This window comes from Pantherophis guttatus, chromosome 3 (genome assembly GCF_059756535.1).
Source record: "Pantherophis guttatus breed Tessera chromosome 3, ASM5975653v1, whole genome shotgun sequence".
Taxonomy (NCBI): Eukaryota; Metazoa; Chordata; class Lepidosauria; order Squamata; family Colubridae; genus Pantherophis; species Pantherophis guttatus.
This window is the reverse complement of record NC_142065.1, coordinates 182,038,588-182,056,604: the sequence shown is the minus strand read 5'-3', so window position 1 is coordinate 182,056,604 and position 18,017 is coordinate 182,038,588. Positions and strand designations below refer to the sequence as shown.

Below are 18,017 nucleotides of genomic sequence, written 5' to 3'. Positions count from 1 at the left end.
ATATATATATATATTGATATTACTAGGCAACACTACACTTAATTATCTTCTTTTCCTTTATTTTAGCAAATAATTAAAAATGCTATGAAGAAGAAATATAGAATAAAAAATAGAAAAAAGATAATAGAAAAGAGATTTACAGGCTAAATAAAATTAAATCAAAATTTCAAGGTAACATTGAAGTAATATTGCACATTAAAGATAACTGTAGTAATCTGAGATTTAAAAACTATTATTAATATCAAATCAATATTCAATAACTAATTAAATTAAGTAAGGTAGTCAGCATAATGTGAATAATGCCAGAATGAACTATTAACAAAAGTTTCTTTCAAATTCAATATAAAATGATATAGGTTCATATGTAAAATTATAAACTCTAAGTGATTTCTAAATTGAATTCAGTTCTTTGTCCATTTTTTTCCAGGTATAAAGTTATTTTTTACATAAATGCACATTTGTACAGCTCTCTGCCACTTTTTTAAAAATTGATTTATTTTTTATTTCCAATGAAAGGCATAAATGTCTAGGCAACCATTAATTATTTATTATTATATACTGAATGTATACTGTACTAAATTATGCAAAGCCTACTTCAGTATTCTTTATAGGAATATGGGCCTTAGTTAAATTTAACAGAACAACAACTAGCAGAAAGAGAACTTTATATTTTTAAGAGAAATCTATAATGAATTATCTTGCAGAATTGTTGGGCTTTACATTATTTCAAATATGAAAAAAAAATGATCCCACTGATTGTTGAATTTTGAACAGTGTTTAGAAAATGATACTTAATTTATAAGCCATGAATTTATAAGGTTTTTTCCCCCATGGCTCTTTAATTAGACAAGTTTCAAAATAATAAGATTTTTGTCAAATATTCTTCTTAGAATATAAATCAACGGTGTTTTTCCCTCCCCCCCCCCAAAAAAAAGTTATACTGAACTCCTTAAACTACAGAGGGTAAATGACTTTGGATAGAAAAAAAGGGAAGATATTTGGTTATGCAAGTTAGCAAAGCACCAGAAGGTGCATTACATCAAGCCTGATTATAACTTACCTAGCTAACTATGTCTAAGGTAATAGCAAAAAGTCTGAAAGAGAAATTGGAGGATTGTTTGGACCTCACTGGTTGCAACATCTTAGAAGTTACTTTCCCCACTCAGAGAATTCAACTCATCTAACCTACCTCTCAAAGTGTGTGTGTGTGTGTGTGTGTGTGTGTGTGTGTGTGTGTGTGTGTGTGTGTGTGTGTGTGTGTACAGGCATTTATATATTTTGGAATCATAATATTATATGTTCTTCCTATATCAAGAGAAGCAGACATCAATCCAGTCTTTTATTACTGAGCAAAATTGCTTTGTGGTTCTTAAAGTGAACAACTTTTCATTCTGGTTTGGTTCTTAGTAATATTATAATATGATACTATTAATGGGCTTCACCAACATAGTAATCTAGTTATAGTGAACTATTTTCCAATTTTAGGTGTACTGGTTGAGGAAAATGCCCAGTGCCCACTTCTGAAGGCACTGTATTGGAGAACAATGTCATTTATCATTTTATAGCTCCCTTTGATACCTTTGTAAGATTGCTGAAAATACTCAAGGGAACAGAAATATTGGGTTTTAATTATCATATTTCTTAAATTATGTGTTGATATGACACTTTAATGGAACAGAGCAATAGAACAAGAACCACCAAAGAGCAAAAAAGGGATGCAGGAAGGAGGTGGGCAGAGACACACATAGAGATAGGTCTACTTCCTTCCACTAAAGTTAAAAAATTATTAAGTTATTCTGTCTATGATAAATTTTGAAGCATACCCAAGCTTCTCTTACAGTGCTCATAAAGATGACCACAAGAAATACTGTAATCAGATCCCCAGAGTATGATATGTCTTTAATGTATTATAGCTAAGGTTGTGTAGTATACCAATTTTGAATATCCCAGATTTTACTACATCATTTATCACAGAAATGGACATCTCTGCAGTAAATCTAGGAGAATTGAAATTTGGAGAATGTAAAAACCCAACTGTAAGGAAACATCTACCTCAGAATGGGCTAAAACAATGTTTATGATTCCAACATTAAAGTGGTCACTCTAGGACTTTTCTATTTTATACTCATGATATTCTCTTTTCTTGATAAGCCAATAAAAAGTTTTAGTTCGTGAAATAAAGATCTAATTGCTATCTCCTCACCCACAAATGTGTCATAGCACTTTCCCCTTGCCACTTTCAAAAATTGGTAAATACCATTTTGAACCAATGGCTCTGCTAACTATTTTATTTGTTTCTTTATTCAGTTTATAGCTGCCCATTTCAAACCAGTGACTTTGGGTGTCTAACAATAATTAAAAATGGTTAAAAATAACTGCACACAAAGGAAATTAAATACAAATAGTAGCCAAGGTATGTTATAATCCATGGTATCATCCAGGGATGGGCTGCTGCCGGTTGTAACAAGCACTTCGTATATGTTAGCATCGCAACCTGTAGTTCTCCAGAGAGAAAAATTATTCTTGATTCCAACAATTTGAAAACTTCTGCCAACCTGAGAAGGTGATTTTATCAAGTAAAGTTTGGTATCATACTTGAAAGAAAGAAAATTTCCATTGCTTAAAGGTTATCATTCTTTGATGAAATTTCAGATAGTCATTCTGAATAAAGAACACTTTACAAATCTTACACAGGATAAAATATCCCATCTCCTGGGATATTTTATATAAAACATAAACCATCGCACACACCCATAATCCAAACCTTCAAACAGATACACATAGTTTTATATTTATGACCACAATTGAGCCCGAATTTTCTGTTGTTAGGCAGTTTTAAAGTGAATCATTCCTCATTTTATGACCATTGCAATGGTTGTTAAGCAAATCACTATAGTTGTTAAATGACTCATGCAATCATTAAGTGAACCTGGCTTCCTCTGTTGACTTTGCTTGTCAGAGGCTCCCTAGAAAGGACGCAAATAACAATCCCAGGATTCCGGGATGCTGCAACCATCGTAGATACAAATGGTTGTAAGTCAAGGACTGCTTGTACTCACCCAATGTGATGTGATGTGGCATATATCATCATTGGTGAAATATATGACTACTTTGATATGAGAAGTAATTTCCATGTTAATTTTATTACAGGTATTTTTTACCAGTTAGTCATATTCAAGAAATTTAAATAATTAAAATTCAGTAAATTTCCTCCACATTTTCATAATACTTTCAGATACTGATTACATCTTATTCAATAGGAACCGAGGTGGCGCAGTGGTTAAGGTGCAGTACTGCAGCTACTTCAGCTGACTGCTAGTCAGCAGATCAGCGGATCAAATCTCACCGGCTCAAGGTTGACTCAGCCTTCCATCCTTCCGAGGTGGGTAAAATGAGGACCCAGATTGTTGGGGGCAATATGCTATTTAGTATACTGTCTTTGGTGTAAGCCGCCCAGAGTCCTCAGAGAGTGGGCGGCATAGAAATATGAATAATAATAATAATAATAATAATAATAATAATAATAATAATAATATAAAATAAAATAAAATAAAATAAAATAAAATAAAATAAAATAAAATAAAATAAAATAAAAATAATACCAGGGTAGAAGGTAGACATCTTTACCAGTTAGGGTATATAAATTACAGAGAAATCTAGGATTTATTTGGATCAAACTGTGTAACATATTTCAAGCTGCCAGATTTTTATCCATTATTTGGAAGACTAAATATTTTCTTTCCTAATTCAAGAAGGTCTTATTAAATGGAAACAGTATGTTTTGTGTGCAAAGTATATTGCCAATCAGTCCCTTAAAAAAAAAAAAAATCACATTTTACTTTTAATGCTATCTCCTGCTCACAAATACATTCTGATTTGCAGTGTTATTTTGACCACATGATGAATCAGGACTATTAATGAAACCGTTACTACCATTAGACCAAGATTATATGTCAACTGAAAATGCACAGTCTGCAATCCTGCATACAGCTGGCTGCTTAAATTCTCAAAGACAACATGACTACAAGAGTGTAACTACATGCTGAATAAAAGTCTTCTCTTAAAGCAACCCAATACAGATTAATTTGAATTTTTTAAATAATCAAGAATGTACTATAACTTTGTTGTTTGTTAAAATCTAAGACAAGTAAACAAGCAAAAATCAAAATGAATATGGCATTAGAAATGCCCTGCTAACTTTAAAAGCAGGAATACTGAGCACAGAAAACTTTTTCTTTCATTACCGTCTGTCAATAGTAGAACTAATTGAAAACTTCTAAATTTAAAATAGAGCAGCATGTAGTCTCTATCTTATTCTACCTATACATCAATAGGTCATTCTCAGTTAATTAAGTGGAGGCATAATCAGCTTAATTTATGTACTCCAAAGCAGTTAATGATATCTTAGTACAGTACCTGACGTTTGGCCTGCCCATATAACATGCAGAGTATTCCAAATTTATTCTGTTGCTCTCTGACTTCAGTTTCCTCTTTATTTTTTGCATATTTCTTCTCCATCTGTTCATGATGAAAATAAATCAAAATTCCTGAAATAAACAGCAAAAGGGAGCCTTAATTAAAATAGCAAGCTAACAATAATGACATTCTTCTAAGGCATAAAACTCTAAATAAAACAGTAACTTGTTATAGCAAAAGCTATAAATTAGCAGTACCGAAGACATTTAGCATTGCTTATAAGGCTAAAACTAACAGAGAAACAAGACTAAGAAGCTTAAAAGTTTTCAAGAATTATATCTTGAATGCTGGCTGCTAAAAAGAAAGAGTAAACAAGTGTTGGGTTTAATAGTTTTATAAGTGTCTGAATCCCAGAAGTTCAAAATGTGGTACCTAGACAAGTAGATCATCATTTTTCTATTGCAGCAAAAACGCTTCCTTCTTGCCATCTCTGCAGCTTGTCTTCATTTTACTGAAGCTGCAAGTTTACACACAAAGACAAACCACAATGTCAACCAATTGGACCTCACTTAAGGAACCAAGACGATCGATTCGTAAAGCAAAGAATGAACAGGACCCCATTTCTGAAGTACGTTGCTCAAACTGCTCTTTCATTAAAAGATGCTCTCTCTTATTGATTTTGGCTTAAGTAATGAGAAAGCTTATCCAAAAATCTTTAGCATTTGGGCTCAAGTTAAGGAAATCAATAGAGTCATTTCCCATTTGAACTGCATATGTGAATTTTATGTACGAGAGACAAGACAAAGCCCAAATCAGATAAATCAATAACATTGCCAATAGAACATGAAACTGACAAATGGCATTTTTAAGCAATTAAAGTGAGCTGTAAACACAGAGAGGTTAATCAATTACAATCTTTGGCTATTAACAGTTTTTAATTTGTATAAATATTATATAGTAAAGTGATTCCTGGTAAATGAGGTGGTGTGTTTGGCTTTCACCCAATAATGGAACATTTATTACAAAAAGGATGTAAAGAATAGATAAAGACTTGTATTTAAATAACATACATTTTCCACAATTGTAATGGTATGTGGGATTGACTTTGGGAGACAGGACAATGAGATGCAGCCAAGGAAACCATGAGATAAAAGGCAGCTTAGCCATTAGCAGGAATGTGGGTGGGGGAAGTGGGCAGAAGATACCCTTCTTAGTTTCTTAGGTTGTAAAAGGAGACAAGACAAAAATACTTTCAGACTTACAAGAATGTCAGCCTCATGAGGTAGACCATGCACGAAACATGCTGAGTTTGAGGTAATTCTATTTTATTGTAAGGTTACATTAATAGAATCTTGCAAGTCTAAAAGTTCTTCTCTTCCAAGTTCATTTCCACATACCATTACAATAATGTAGGAAATACATAAAATATGTGTAACCTTAGTATGATCAATGAAATACAAAATTCAGGATTCAAGGACTTATTGCATGATTAGACAATCTTTTTTCAAGTACCATTCCTACAGGTTTTGGTATCAGACATACTATCTTTATTCTGAACATAAATATTAATAATATTGATTTGCAAAATGCTTCTTTTCCATATAATACCAATAGAACTATGAGACATAATACAGTCTCTCATTTTATCTAGTTTGCTGAACTGGTTCTGAAATCTGTAATCCAATACTTGTGGAAGTCTTAATGTTTTTGTAACTGAGTAATAAAATGTAGATAAATTATTGTTCAGTGAAATAAAGTGTTGATCTTAGCAATACCTGACAATACTTCTTTTTAGAGTCGGGTGGAAAATGTTACGAGCGAAAGCCAATCTATGACTTCTTTTTTCATAGTAGGTGGGAACTATGATATAGTCAGTGAGGCTGAAGGTAAACAAAAAAAATTAAGTAAAAATTTAACTTTCCCAAATTCCCATGATAAAGAAATGCTGCCATTTAAAAAAAAATTGTTTACAAATTTTAGCTAAGGTGTGTAGGAAGCACATCATAATACTAATGGGAATCTTTAACAACCCTGGCATCAAGTAGAGGATGAACTCTACACCTAATTGAAAATCAAACAGGTTCCTGACAAACCTAGCAGACAATTTTGTCTCTCAAAAAGTACAGGAGGGAAGAAGAGGATTGGCTGTACTAGACTTAATTCATACTAGGAAAGATGAAATGATAGAAGGGTTGAAGTTACAGGACAATTTTGGGGGAGCATGACCATGCAATTTTGGAATTCAACATAATGCATGCACAAGCAATAGAACATAGTCAAACTAGTGTCTTGGATTTTCAGAGAGCTGATTTCAACCAACTTGGAGAGAGCCTGGGAACGTTTCCATGGTTGGAAATTTCAAGGGGAAAACAATGCAAGTAGCTTGAGAAACTCTGAAAATCAGATTATAAAAGCCCAGTCTAGCACAATACCACTGAAAAAAGAAAAATAAGATATCCAGGAAGAAACTGAATGGCTGCATAAAGAACTCTGATTAAACTGAAAGACAAAAAGGACAAGTATAAAAGGTGGAAAGAGGAGCACATGACTAAAGTAGAATATCAGCATACTGCCCAAATCTGCAAAGATGAAGTCAGGAAAAGTAAGGCTCAGAATGAATTTAGGCTTATAACAAATGTCAAAAATAATAATAAAAAAAGTTTCTTTCAACATGTAAAAAATAAGAAAAAAGTTAAGAAAATGACCACTCTACTAATGAGAGAAGATAGCAAGGAGGTAAAGATTTTAAAGGAACTGGCAGATACGGTCTTGGAACCGCTGAACCATATCTTTCAAAAATCCTGGAGTACAAGGGAACCTACCAGAGGACTGGAAAAGAGCTGATGTGGTTCCAATCTTCAAAAAAGGAAAAAGAATGAATCCAGGAAACTATACACCAATCATACTGATATCAATACCTGGGGAGATTCTGGAAAAGATAAAGCAGTGGATCTGCAAACACATAGAAACAAACAAAGCTCTTCCTAGAAGACAACATGGATTTGTCAAAAACAGATCATGCAAGATATGCATTCTTTGATAACGTGTCTAAATTAGTGGACAAGCGAATTGCTATGGGCAAAGTATACTTGGATTTCGGTATGGCATTTGACAAAGTAGACCAAAGAAACTAATCAAGCAGAGGTACAAATTAGAACTTATGAGAAATTTCTTGACAGTGACAACAATCAATCAGTGGAATTGCTTGCCTGAAGTTTGAGTGTTCTACTACTAGAGGTTTTTAAAAAGTGATTAGACAGCCATTTGCCTGAAATGGTATAGGGTCTCCTGCTTGATCAGGAGATTAGTCTAGAAGACCTTCAAGGTCCCCTCCAACTCTGCTATTCTGTTATTGCTCTTCTCGATCATGTTAGAAAAAGCTCCACCTTTTTTTAGAGAAGATATGCAAATAAGAATTTAAACTAGTTTACTTTTTCCTGCTACTGCTTCCTGTTCTTTCCCCCATCATGAATTAATGAACACAAGGACTCCTTTTAGATTTTGGACATACTCAAGAACACTTCTTATATTTTACATTCTTCTCTAGACTCACTGCACTCTGAAAGTTAGCCTTTGTGACTCCATTCTTACAGCTTTGAACCTACAGTTTTCATTATCAACGTCTCCTTCTATTTCCTAAAGATCTCTTTCTCTCCCTCCCTCTTTCTTCAACTACCTGTTAGCTCATTATTCATTTATGCAGATGTCTTCAGACTTTTCTCAATTTTCCTTATTATAAGATCATTTATGTGTTTCCTTTCAATATTTCCTTTTTTTCAAAATTGTTCATTGTACTTAAGACTTCTCTTTTAAGACTTGAAGCCTAACTTTCACCTAATTTCATTAAATTCAACCTTCCTCCATCAGCAGGATATGTAACTGACTATCAGTTTTATCTCTCTCAGGTATTTTAAATTCGAACATGACATAGGCAGTTTCCCTCAAGATGTCTGACACCTTCAATCCATTGACCAATCCCTCTGTGTTGGTGAGGACTAAGGCCAAGGAGCCGATTCCCTTGTTTCTTCTTCCATCTCTGAAAAATGAAATTGTCAGCAGCAGAGATAAGAAATCTGTTCTACCTCTCCCTCCTAGCCGAGTTAATTTTCCAGCTGATATCAGGGTAATTGAAGTCTCCCATTACTACTATAGCCTGCCCTCTTGAACTTTGTGGGTTGATTTGAAAAGGAATAATTCACACTTCTTCTGCCTGGGTAGATGCCTGTAATAAACTCCCACAATGGCATCACTTTTGTTTCTTATTCCATTTGGTAATCTTATGGAGATCTTTTCATAGGATTTCCATGTCAAGGATTATTATTTTTTTTCATAGGCATATCGGTTTATACACACTTAACTTTCTTTTCCGTTGAGTCTAGCATCAACCCAGCCACAATAAACTTTCTAATTTTGATAGATAATACACCCTAGAAACTATTTAATTTTGTCTTTTCCTAATAAAACCTTTTAGGTCTCCTGGACACCACAATATCTAAAATACCTTTGTGCATATAAATTAGAATTTATATAAACAGAGGAGAACTTCATGCTCTGCCCACATTTCTATTCAGAAGCAAAGGGACTCTCTCACAGGTTTTATATGCTTTAAATATATGCTGTACTTTAGTTCTTGCTGCAGCACCTAGGTGTATCTATTGATTACCATTTTAAAACATTACTGTATCTTTATCTTGAATTCCATACAAAAAGGATTTTCTGAAGTTTCAAACAACAAGCAATAAATATTGTTTGCATTCATATTTTTGCAAGTTCATGCACTGCTTTAAATGCATAGAGTTTCCGACAAAAAAGAATTAGATTAGCCATTTCAGCATTGCAATGTAGCAATATTATAAAATTATTTCTGAAATCAATAATGCTTTTGGTTCCACGGCTAATCTTATATTGGAATGCTGTTTATAAAGATATTAAATAAATGGATTACTCAGATTTTTGCTATGTCTTTCCAGAAAAAGATCCTTCAAGAATTTATCATTTGGAATTGGGATAATAAATAAATGCAATCTTTATTAGTGGAAGGTACAGTAATATACATAAAACAAATGCTCATTGAATTATACAGTGTGATAACATCTACATGCCTACTTGTGCTTGTCAATTTTTCTGCCTTTTGGCCACATCAGAATTATAACAACTTGATTTATCCACTACATTTAATACATAATATAACAAAACACCAATATGTATGGCTTATAATTTAAACATGATTATTATCTATTTCACCACTACCTTCCTGACTTAACCATGATCTCTTATGCATTGAGATATTTTTGTCTGTATGAAATGCAGTTCCCCATATGAATGTCAGTTTGAATTAATGAATATTTTCATAAAAATATTCCAGCAATGAATGTTTTAAAAACCTTGTCATAACAATCATTAAATTTACACATGACAGCAAGCATGTGTTACTGCATTTTTATCTTAAATATTTGATGATTTTCTCTTTAAACCCAAGATTCGTAACCCAAAGGACTTTCCTATGGTATATGGAATTCAAGAGACATTAGAACAGCCTTCATTTTCTGCATCAGTAATATTGTTCAGAGAAGCACTAGATAACATCTTTTATTTCTACTCTGCTGCTTTATTCAAATATTTTAATCACATTTGTAGTTATTTCCTCCTCTCGGATTCTGTAGCCATAACTACACAGAAATTATTATCAGTGATCTCTTTGTCCCAGGTAAAATGGAAATAATTTTTATAATGTATTATGAAAGACAATATATTAGAACCTCCTTCTTTCTCCTATGTATACACATATATTTAAGTGCCCATAAATAATTCTGATTGATTATCATAAAAATATCCTTGGAAGTTACGTCATCATAAGCAATGATCTATGGAGTACAGATATTCTATTTGCTGATAGGCAGACCTTGAAAATGCAGACTTGTGATTTCCTCCCTCCATTTCCAAAAATGGTTAAATGTTTTTACTTATTTAAAAAGGAAACCAACAAACCATTGTTGGAGCAATATATTACTATGTTATAACTGAAGGTTGTCCACTGAAGGGTCACCCTCACTTGACCTTGTTTGCACAGAAAGGTAAGCTCACCATGGTAACCTTGGTCTTGTGGCTTTCTATACAGTAAATCATTTCAGCTCTCCTTGTGTAATTCTTTTATTGGCTGTGCAATTGAAATGTCATGCTTCACGAACAGAGAAGCTAGTAATTTCTTACGGATGATTAAACCACCTCTGTAATGTATGAGCATGGATGAAACTGTATGTAACAGTCTTAGGCATGAAAATCATGGGAGGAAGAATGAACACTTACATTTTTCAGATGCTCTAATACACAATTACCTACGATCACATGCTACCTAAAGATACACACTTTCCAGACACACCTTTTTTAGAATCTTCATAGAGACCTCTCTGAAATAAGTACCTCCTGATTTTTTTTTTTAACCTTTCCTTTTCAAATCCTTGTTGGATATGTAAGTGTAAAAATGTCAGAGAAGGCATACAGAGGACCATTAGTACATTAAAAGATTGCTTTTTACCCAATCTGTTCATTTTAACTCCAGTAATAAAACTGAAGGAATTAAAATCAAGGATTCTAATTCCTAAGAAAGTCCATTGTACTTTCAAATAATTTTTGTACCGATTTTCCAAAATATACCCAGCTTAGTTCCATGTTTGTTAAAATGTTTTATACATGTATTTATATCATGTGTACCCAAGTGGAAAAAAAATGACCCTAAATTAAAGTCACCTTTTCAATGAATAGTTAACAGCTACCTAACTTTGTCAACCTAAGAGTACCAATTTTAACTGAAACCCATCCTGGAGATTTTCCCCAAGTGTGAAAATATATCTGTGACATATTTGCATAATATATAAGCAGACAGTTATGGCTCTATATAAACCTTTCAAAAGCTACATTCCAAAAATGACAAAGCCAGGACAAAAAGAAATTTATAACTAGTAATTAAATTAATTGCCTATAAAACAAGGTATCCCATTTGCAAAATTAATTGATCCTCATCGGCATTCATACAAGCTACTCCCTCACAGAAACACTAAAAAACGTGTTCACATATACCCCTCTTCCTTTTTCCAACACGGAAGGAAGGAAATGGAGAGCAATGGTGGATGAATGCAGGGACCAGGAAAAATCAGCTGCACAGAAAAAGATATAGAGGAAAAGCTTCTTAAGTATTAAAATCCACTTGGTATCTCATCCCTGTCAAATAGCATCAATTTTCAGGCTAACACTTGAGTTATTGTATCTGCAATTTACCAAAGGGAAAACTGCAGCTATTTACATCTCCTGCCCATTGTTTTGTTATTGACAACTTATCAATGAATAAGTGATATCAGTGAATCTAACAAGACCCCGTGTACAACTAAATATTGGAGGAGGAGGCCTTTTTCTTCCTACCAGGTAAATACAAAAGTTTATTGTATGAAGTAATAAGAGGCATGAGCCCAACCAGTGTCTGGAATGGTACTGATGTTTGGGTTTATTCAATAATTGCAGTATTCAGAAAACTATCGTTTGAACTTGCAATTCCATTCAGCACTGATGAAATTTCCCTTTCTCCAGAGGAAATTTTACTCCAATGTGCAAGAAAGGAGGCAATCTCATGCACTGAAATCTATATATCATACACATCAGGAGCTCATGAATCTTCAGACCACTGGCTTTTCTTCAAGACTGTGAAAATTATCTCCCATCTTTGCATATTTAAAATATATAGTGTTTACTATATTTTGCTATGCTGCAATACAGTACTTCAGGCTAGTACTATTTATGGCAACTTTCCTCATTTACAGCATATGGATTTCATTAAGAATGGCAGTTATAGGTGCCAGTACTAATTTGCTCTCTTCAAAGTAGATCAAAATATCCAAAAAAATCTCTATTTCTTAAATTACTTTAAATGTGCATGGAGTCACCCAATTGTCTTGGTATCATATCACCATACTGGAGCTGTTTTCCTGCTTGAATTTAGTTAAAAATACATATTGAAGTCTAATTACTTTCATTTAATGCCAGTGCCTATGAAAAATATCATATTCTGAAGTTTTTAAAATGATATATATTTGTAGTTTCACTTAAATTTGGAATCAAATTATCTGTTGTTTTATTTTAGAAAAAAATACTTCATAGCAAGTTACTGTCTATCAGAAACTAAAATTGTTTTTCCTTGGTTACTACATTGTACTATGTATTTTGAGATTTAAATAGGTGAGGAGTTATGCAGCTATCACCTAAGGTTCATAAATTTAGAGTTTTCAAACCATACTTCAGAATTGGGGAATGCATTTGTGATAGGATAGAATTTCTAACAAGTGAATTTGGCTGGGTTCACATATTACATTAAGCAATAATGTGGCTTGATCATCCTAAGTTTAATAAACCATCATTTATGTTAAAAGGGCACAATTTCATTGTCAGGATTTCAAGAAACACCCTCAACGAAAGAAAATTCCAAGGCTTGAGTTTCCTCAACGTTACATTTTATTAGAGATGTCATATTGGCACATCAGGGAAAACCCAAATCTGAAAGTTCCCAGGTTTTCCCCACCCAAAGGAAAGATCAAGTCCCTGCCCAACACCCACAAGTCCATCACATGGCCCAATCAAACATCGTCCCAACTGGAGATGCCTCCCAGCTCCAGCCTTCTAGATGCAGGACAAGATGTCCTTGACTTCTTGAGAAAGGAATGTTATTATGAATATATATCACCCATGCTCCCTACAATCCCCCCTCCCAGTTTCCTACAGTAGTAAACGTGGCAGGTCTGAAGGCCTAATACAAAAGATGGCTTCCAGGCTTGACATTCATTGCCTTGAGGAATACAGCATGCTTTAATGTTGATAGGTAATTGGGAATTAGTCAATTGTGGGTCAAGCCACCTTAATCTTTGAAAAGTACTTAACTGCCTTTTGATATGTGACCTAACATTGACAACCTCTATGCTTTTGAAATATACTTATTTCAGCTTATACCAGTTAGCAACCAAATGACAGCACATTTACCCATCTGTAGTAAAATGTCCATGTCCTGGTTATGGATAATGAGTGATCACTGTGGAAAACAGGATGTTAGACCAGGCAGTATTTTGGTTTGTCTAAACACATTATTTCTTATATGACCAATGCAGTCTTTCCTTCCATAAATATTAGAAAAGAAGAACACAGAATATTATACATTATATCTTCATGATGTCTTATCTTTATGGTAAAACAATAAATGTAGAAATCACATGTAGAGAATAGACCATTGGGTCATATTAATCTATTCACTGGTTATTTCCAATATCAAAAAATTTCTAAATAGATTAAACCCTAGGAAAAAAAAATATCTTGGTTATTTTGCTTCTTCTTTTGAGTAGCTGACTAATAATCAAAACTAGGTTTTTCCATTGTGTAAATTTTAAGGCTATTCCTCTAACATTTACTTTCGTATGTAATCAAAGTAATAAACTCTTAACAGTTCTGACTTTTAGATAAAATAATATAGACTTTCTAACCATTTCTGAATTTCCGTTTGCCTTAATGAATATACTATATGTGGAAGCGCTAGTTATTATTGCTCTTTTGCATAACCTATGTCTGCTCTTAAACTACCTGGAAAGCATGAGATAAAAATAAGCTTTGAAAAGAAAGCCACCCTTATTCATAAGCCTTAAACTAGTATTTCATGATATTTCAGTTGAGTTATTTTTATCATTTTATGTTAGTAAATAGACACTATCAATAAATATACTTGAGTAGACAACAACAAAGCTGGGAGTACAGACATCTGTTATAGAAGGATATATTGCCAAGATGAGTAGAGAAAAAATGTTGAGGTTTTTTCGGGTAGAAAAAGTAATGATTAACGGAAAAAGTGGATAAAATGTTTTTCTATCTTTTTCATATTGGAACCTGGAGCTATTGGTTGAAGAGGAATGGACGGAGATGCACAACACTGAGGAATGTATTATGAGAAAGTATAGCAATATTCACTAACTGAGGAAGTTTTCATGGAAGATCAGTGAATAAAGCTATCAAGAGTGATAATTGCTATCTATCCTATATAGGTTATATAGCCCTTTAACTCTACTTTCTGGAAAACACTAGCAAACAGATGTTTTTATGGTTATATCCTGCTTCTTTCTTGGGAAAGAAAATTAATGGGAGCCTTAGCTTGCTCTAATGTACTTATATTTATTTCTAAATTACTATCATTAAAAAAGCTTTTTCTTTGGACCAATGTATACTGGCATACACAATTTCTGTGCCTGGTTAAAAGAAAAAGCTACAAGTGAAGAAATAATTTTTATTATTTAATCATCCTTTCACATCTACCTCTAAAATTTATTAGACTTATCAACGTGCCAAGTTCCTTTTAGATACAGGCTCAAAAATCTTCAGGGATTTTTGCTGGTAAAGAAATGAAGAAATTTGAGCTCTGGCCAAATCAAAAAGCTAAGTGGGTGCCATATTCAGACAAAAAAAAGCCTCAATAAGTTAAGGAAATTATATTAGTTGAAATTTCATTTAATTGAAAACCTTCTGGTTGAAAAAAATTCTATTAGATGCACCAAGTAGCTACCAGTTGCAAATAAAAGGGTTCAAGATTTCACCATTTGTACCAGATTTGCCTGCCATTTATGAAGCCATATGGACTATTTCAACATAGATTTCATCCCAATGTATTCTAAGATCATATATTCTATATATTCTAATATATATATTAGAATATTATACAATATATTATAATAATAATATATTATATTAATAATATATAATATAATAATAATATAATATATTTGAATATTATACAATATATTCTAAGATAATGGACAAACAATAAATAAATAACTACTCCCCAATATAGTTCTTTTTATGTAACATAATCATTGAATGTTCATGTGTATTTTTTATTTTCAGTATTATTTTACTGGGATTAAGGATAAAATGATGAATTTGAATATTCATGTATGACTTGAAAGAAGTTTGCAGCAGATTGCTATATCCTTGCATTTCTTCTGTTGTTATGAGAACTGCAAGGATTCAAATTTTGAAGCAAAAGAAAAACAACAATTGAAAATACAATATTTTGTTATCTCTTATGTTATTGATCACCAAGAAAGTTCAATACAGTAGTGTCCCTGCATGACACATTAGGAATTTCTGATTCACATTAATATCAAACTATATCACCAAGATGCATTAACGTTCAGTGACAGAGTAAAAGCCATGAGTATGTTCTTTCCAGGAACTTTTCATAGGTCTAGTATGAAGACTGGGCATCAATTCTTATTAAATGTTGACAGAACTGCATTCCAATAGGTCCCACATTAATCCTATGTTGAAAACTCCAGTATTGCTGTCTCGTTGCTATGCCATACAATACAAAAACTGTTTTAAAACATCAAATGTTTGAAATGCAGCAATAGTGAATTCATAATATATTCTGCAGATCAAACAATCCAAAGTGAAAATGTTTCTGTCTAAAATGAACATTCCCAAAGTAGCAAATAAGTGCTAATTATTAGTGGTATGATTAACATGATTAAATTATTCCATTATTGTAATCAAAAATCTTAGGTAAAAAGCATTCATATTTTATTAAAATGTTAAGAAACTCACTAATGTCTTGGTATTTCTGGATAATGATGATTTATTAAAACACAGAAATGATGATTTATTAAAACATATGATGATCTTTCCCATCTTTATACTTTCCATATGTTAAAAGTACACACACACCTTGAATTCTTGATCATGCTCATACTAAAGGTTGTGAAATGTATGTATGTATGTATGTATGTATGTATGTATGTATGTATGTATATTCACATACCGTGTTTCTCCAAAAATAGGACATGTCCCGAAAATAAGGCCAAGCCTGATTTTTGGGGTGGGTGTAAATATACACCCTCCCCTGAAAATAAGCACTAGTGAAGGGATGGGCGTGGCCAGTACAGGAGGCAGTCCTTCCCTTCCCCATCAGCTAATGGCAGCTGGGTCTCTTAATTGGGACCCGCGGATCAGCTGAGCTGATTGGGAGCTGCCTCTCGTTCTCTTTTCCCCCAGCGTTCTTGGCGCTCGCCCACCTCCCATCCATTCATCCATCCATCCCTCTCACCTGTAAACTCCTGCTGCACTTGCAAGAGAGCAGCCGCCCGGCTCTTCTTGCCACATTGTGCCCAATCAGCATTGAGGATGGCTTCCCCTGAAGCTTCCAAACCCCAGCTGGAAGCCGCTGGAAACAGAAAAGACGCCGGTCGGGCCAGCTGCCTGCTGCCAAGTCTTCCAGGAGCCGGGGCAAAGAGTCTTCCGGCAGCAAGGGCAGAGAGGCGATGAAGGAAGCTGCAGCCTCATATGGGGAGACCGCGCTGCCACTGCCACCACCATCCAAGCACTGAGGATGGCTTCCTCTGTGGCTTCCAAAATCCGGCTGGAAGCCGAGAAGAGGCCGGTCGGGCCAACTGCCTGCTGTCAAGTCTTCCGGGAGCCGGGGCAGCCACATGGAGTTGGAACCATAGAGTGGGCCGCTTTCAAAAGAAAATAAGACCGTCTTATTTTTGGGGAAACATGGTACATACATACATACATACATACATACATACATACATACATACGGAGACAACATTGTATATTTAAGAGAATGTTAAATGTGGCCTAAAATCACTGACATTTCAACTATGATAAAATACTATCTCTACGCTTCACCTACCTAAAAAAATAGGTTAAGTAGATTAAAATTCTGAGGTTGAAAATCACCATTTAAGCACGATTCCAGCCTCTTTTGAGTTGACAGCTGATTTCACAAGTCAGTCATGCTATCTTACATGTAGTGATTACATGGCCTTAAGGTAATAAATTTGTCTTGAATATAGAGGCTTCCTTATAGTCTAATTTTTCTGTATTGTGGTCAAAATTGTATCCTGTGTCTGACTTGATCTTGCAGATACCACACTATTAAACATACAGAAAAGTGACCCCAAGTAGGAGCTGAAAGGTATTAGAAACTACATCTGTAGATGTAGTTTCTGTAGATGGAGATGGAGATGCTCATCTCCATTTCAAAGCCGAAGAGCCAGCGCTGTCTGAAGACGTCTCCGTGGTCATGTGGCCGGATGACTAAATGCCAAAGGTGCATGAAATGCTGTTACCTTCCCACCAAAGGTGGTCCCTATTTTTCTACGTGCATTTTTTGCATGCTTTCAAACTGTTGGCAGAAGCTGGGACAAGTAATGGGAGCTCACCTAGGGATTTGAAGGGATGCCATTTGACTCTGTCTCAAACTGAAAGACAACATAGATCCACATTTTTTGCTGTCAGTTCTTCTAACATAGGCATGCTGCTTTGGAACAGAATTCGTCATTCCTTTGGAACAGAATTCCTAATGCGAAGTCTGGCCTTCCCTGTTCTCAGTAGACAGCATCCTAGAAGAGGTCTCTGCTCAACTGAAAGTCTCCTAACAAACCAAATCAGTCTCCAGCTATACAGCTCTTCTGTATTGTTTCCAGCTGGGTAATTATGAGAAAGGGTAGAGGAACTAGTTGACTTCCTCATACTAATTTAAAAGAACAGTTTGAAAAAGAAAGCTACATTAGTTAATG

The 18,017-nt window shown here is 34.0% G+C and overlaps 1 protein-coding gene across 1 annotated transcript in view; it reads right to left on the bottom strand.

The window, feature by feature from the left end:
* LOC117672907 (uncharacterized) overlaps positions 1-17,779 on the bottom strand; it is a 127,320-nt gene extending 109,541 nt beyond the window's left edge. Inside the window, exons 1-3 of the mRNA XM_087888848.1 lie at positions 17,661-17,779; positions 16,538-16,725; positions 4,417-4,547 (exon numbers count right to left, since the gene is read on the bottom strand). Of these exons, the coding sequence (XP_087744974.1) occupies positions 4,417-4,547; positions 16,538-16,725; positions 17,661-17,779 (438 nt within the window). The remainder of the gene's footprint in view (positions 1-4,416; positions 4,548-16,537; positions 16,726-17,660) is intronic.
* Positions 17,780-18,017: the final 238 nt, after the last annotated feature.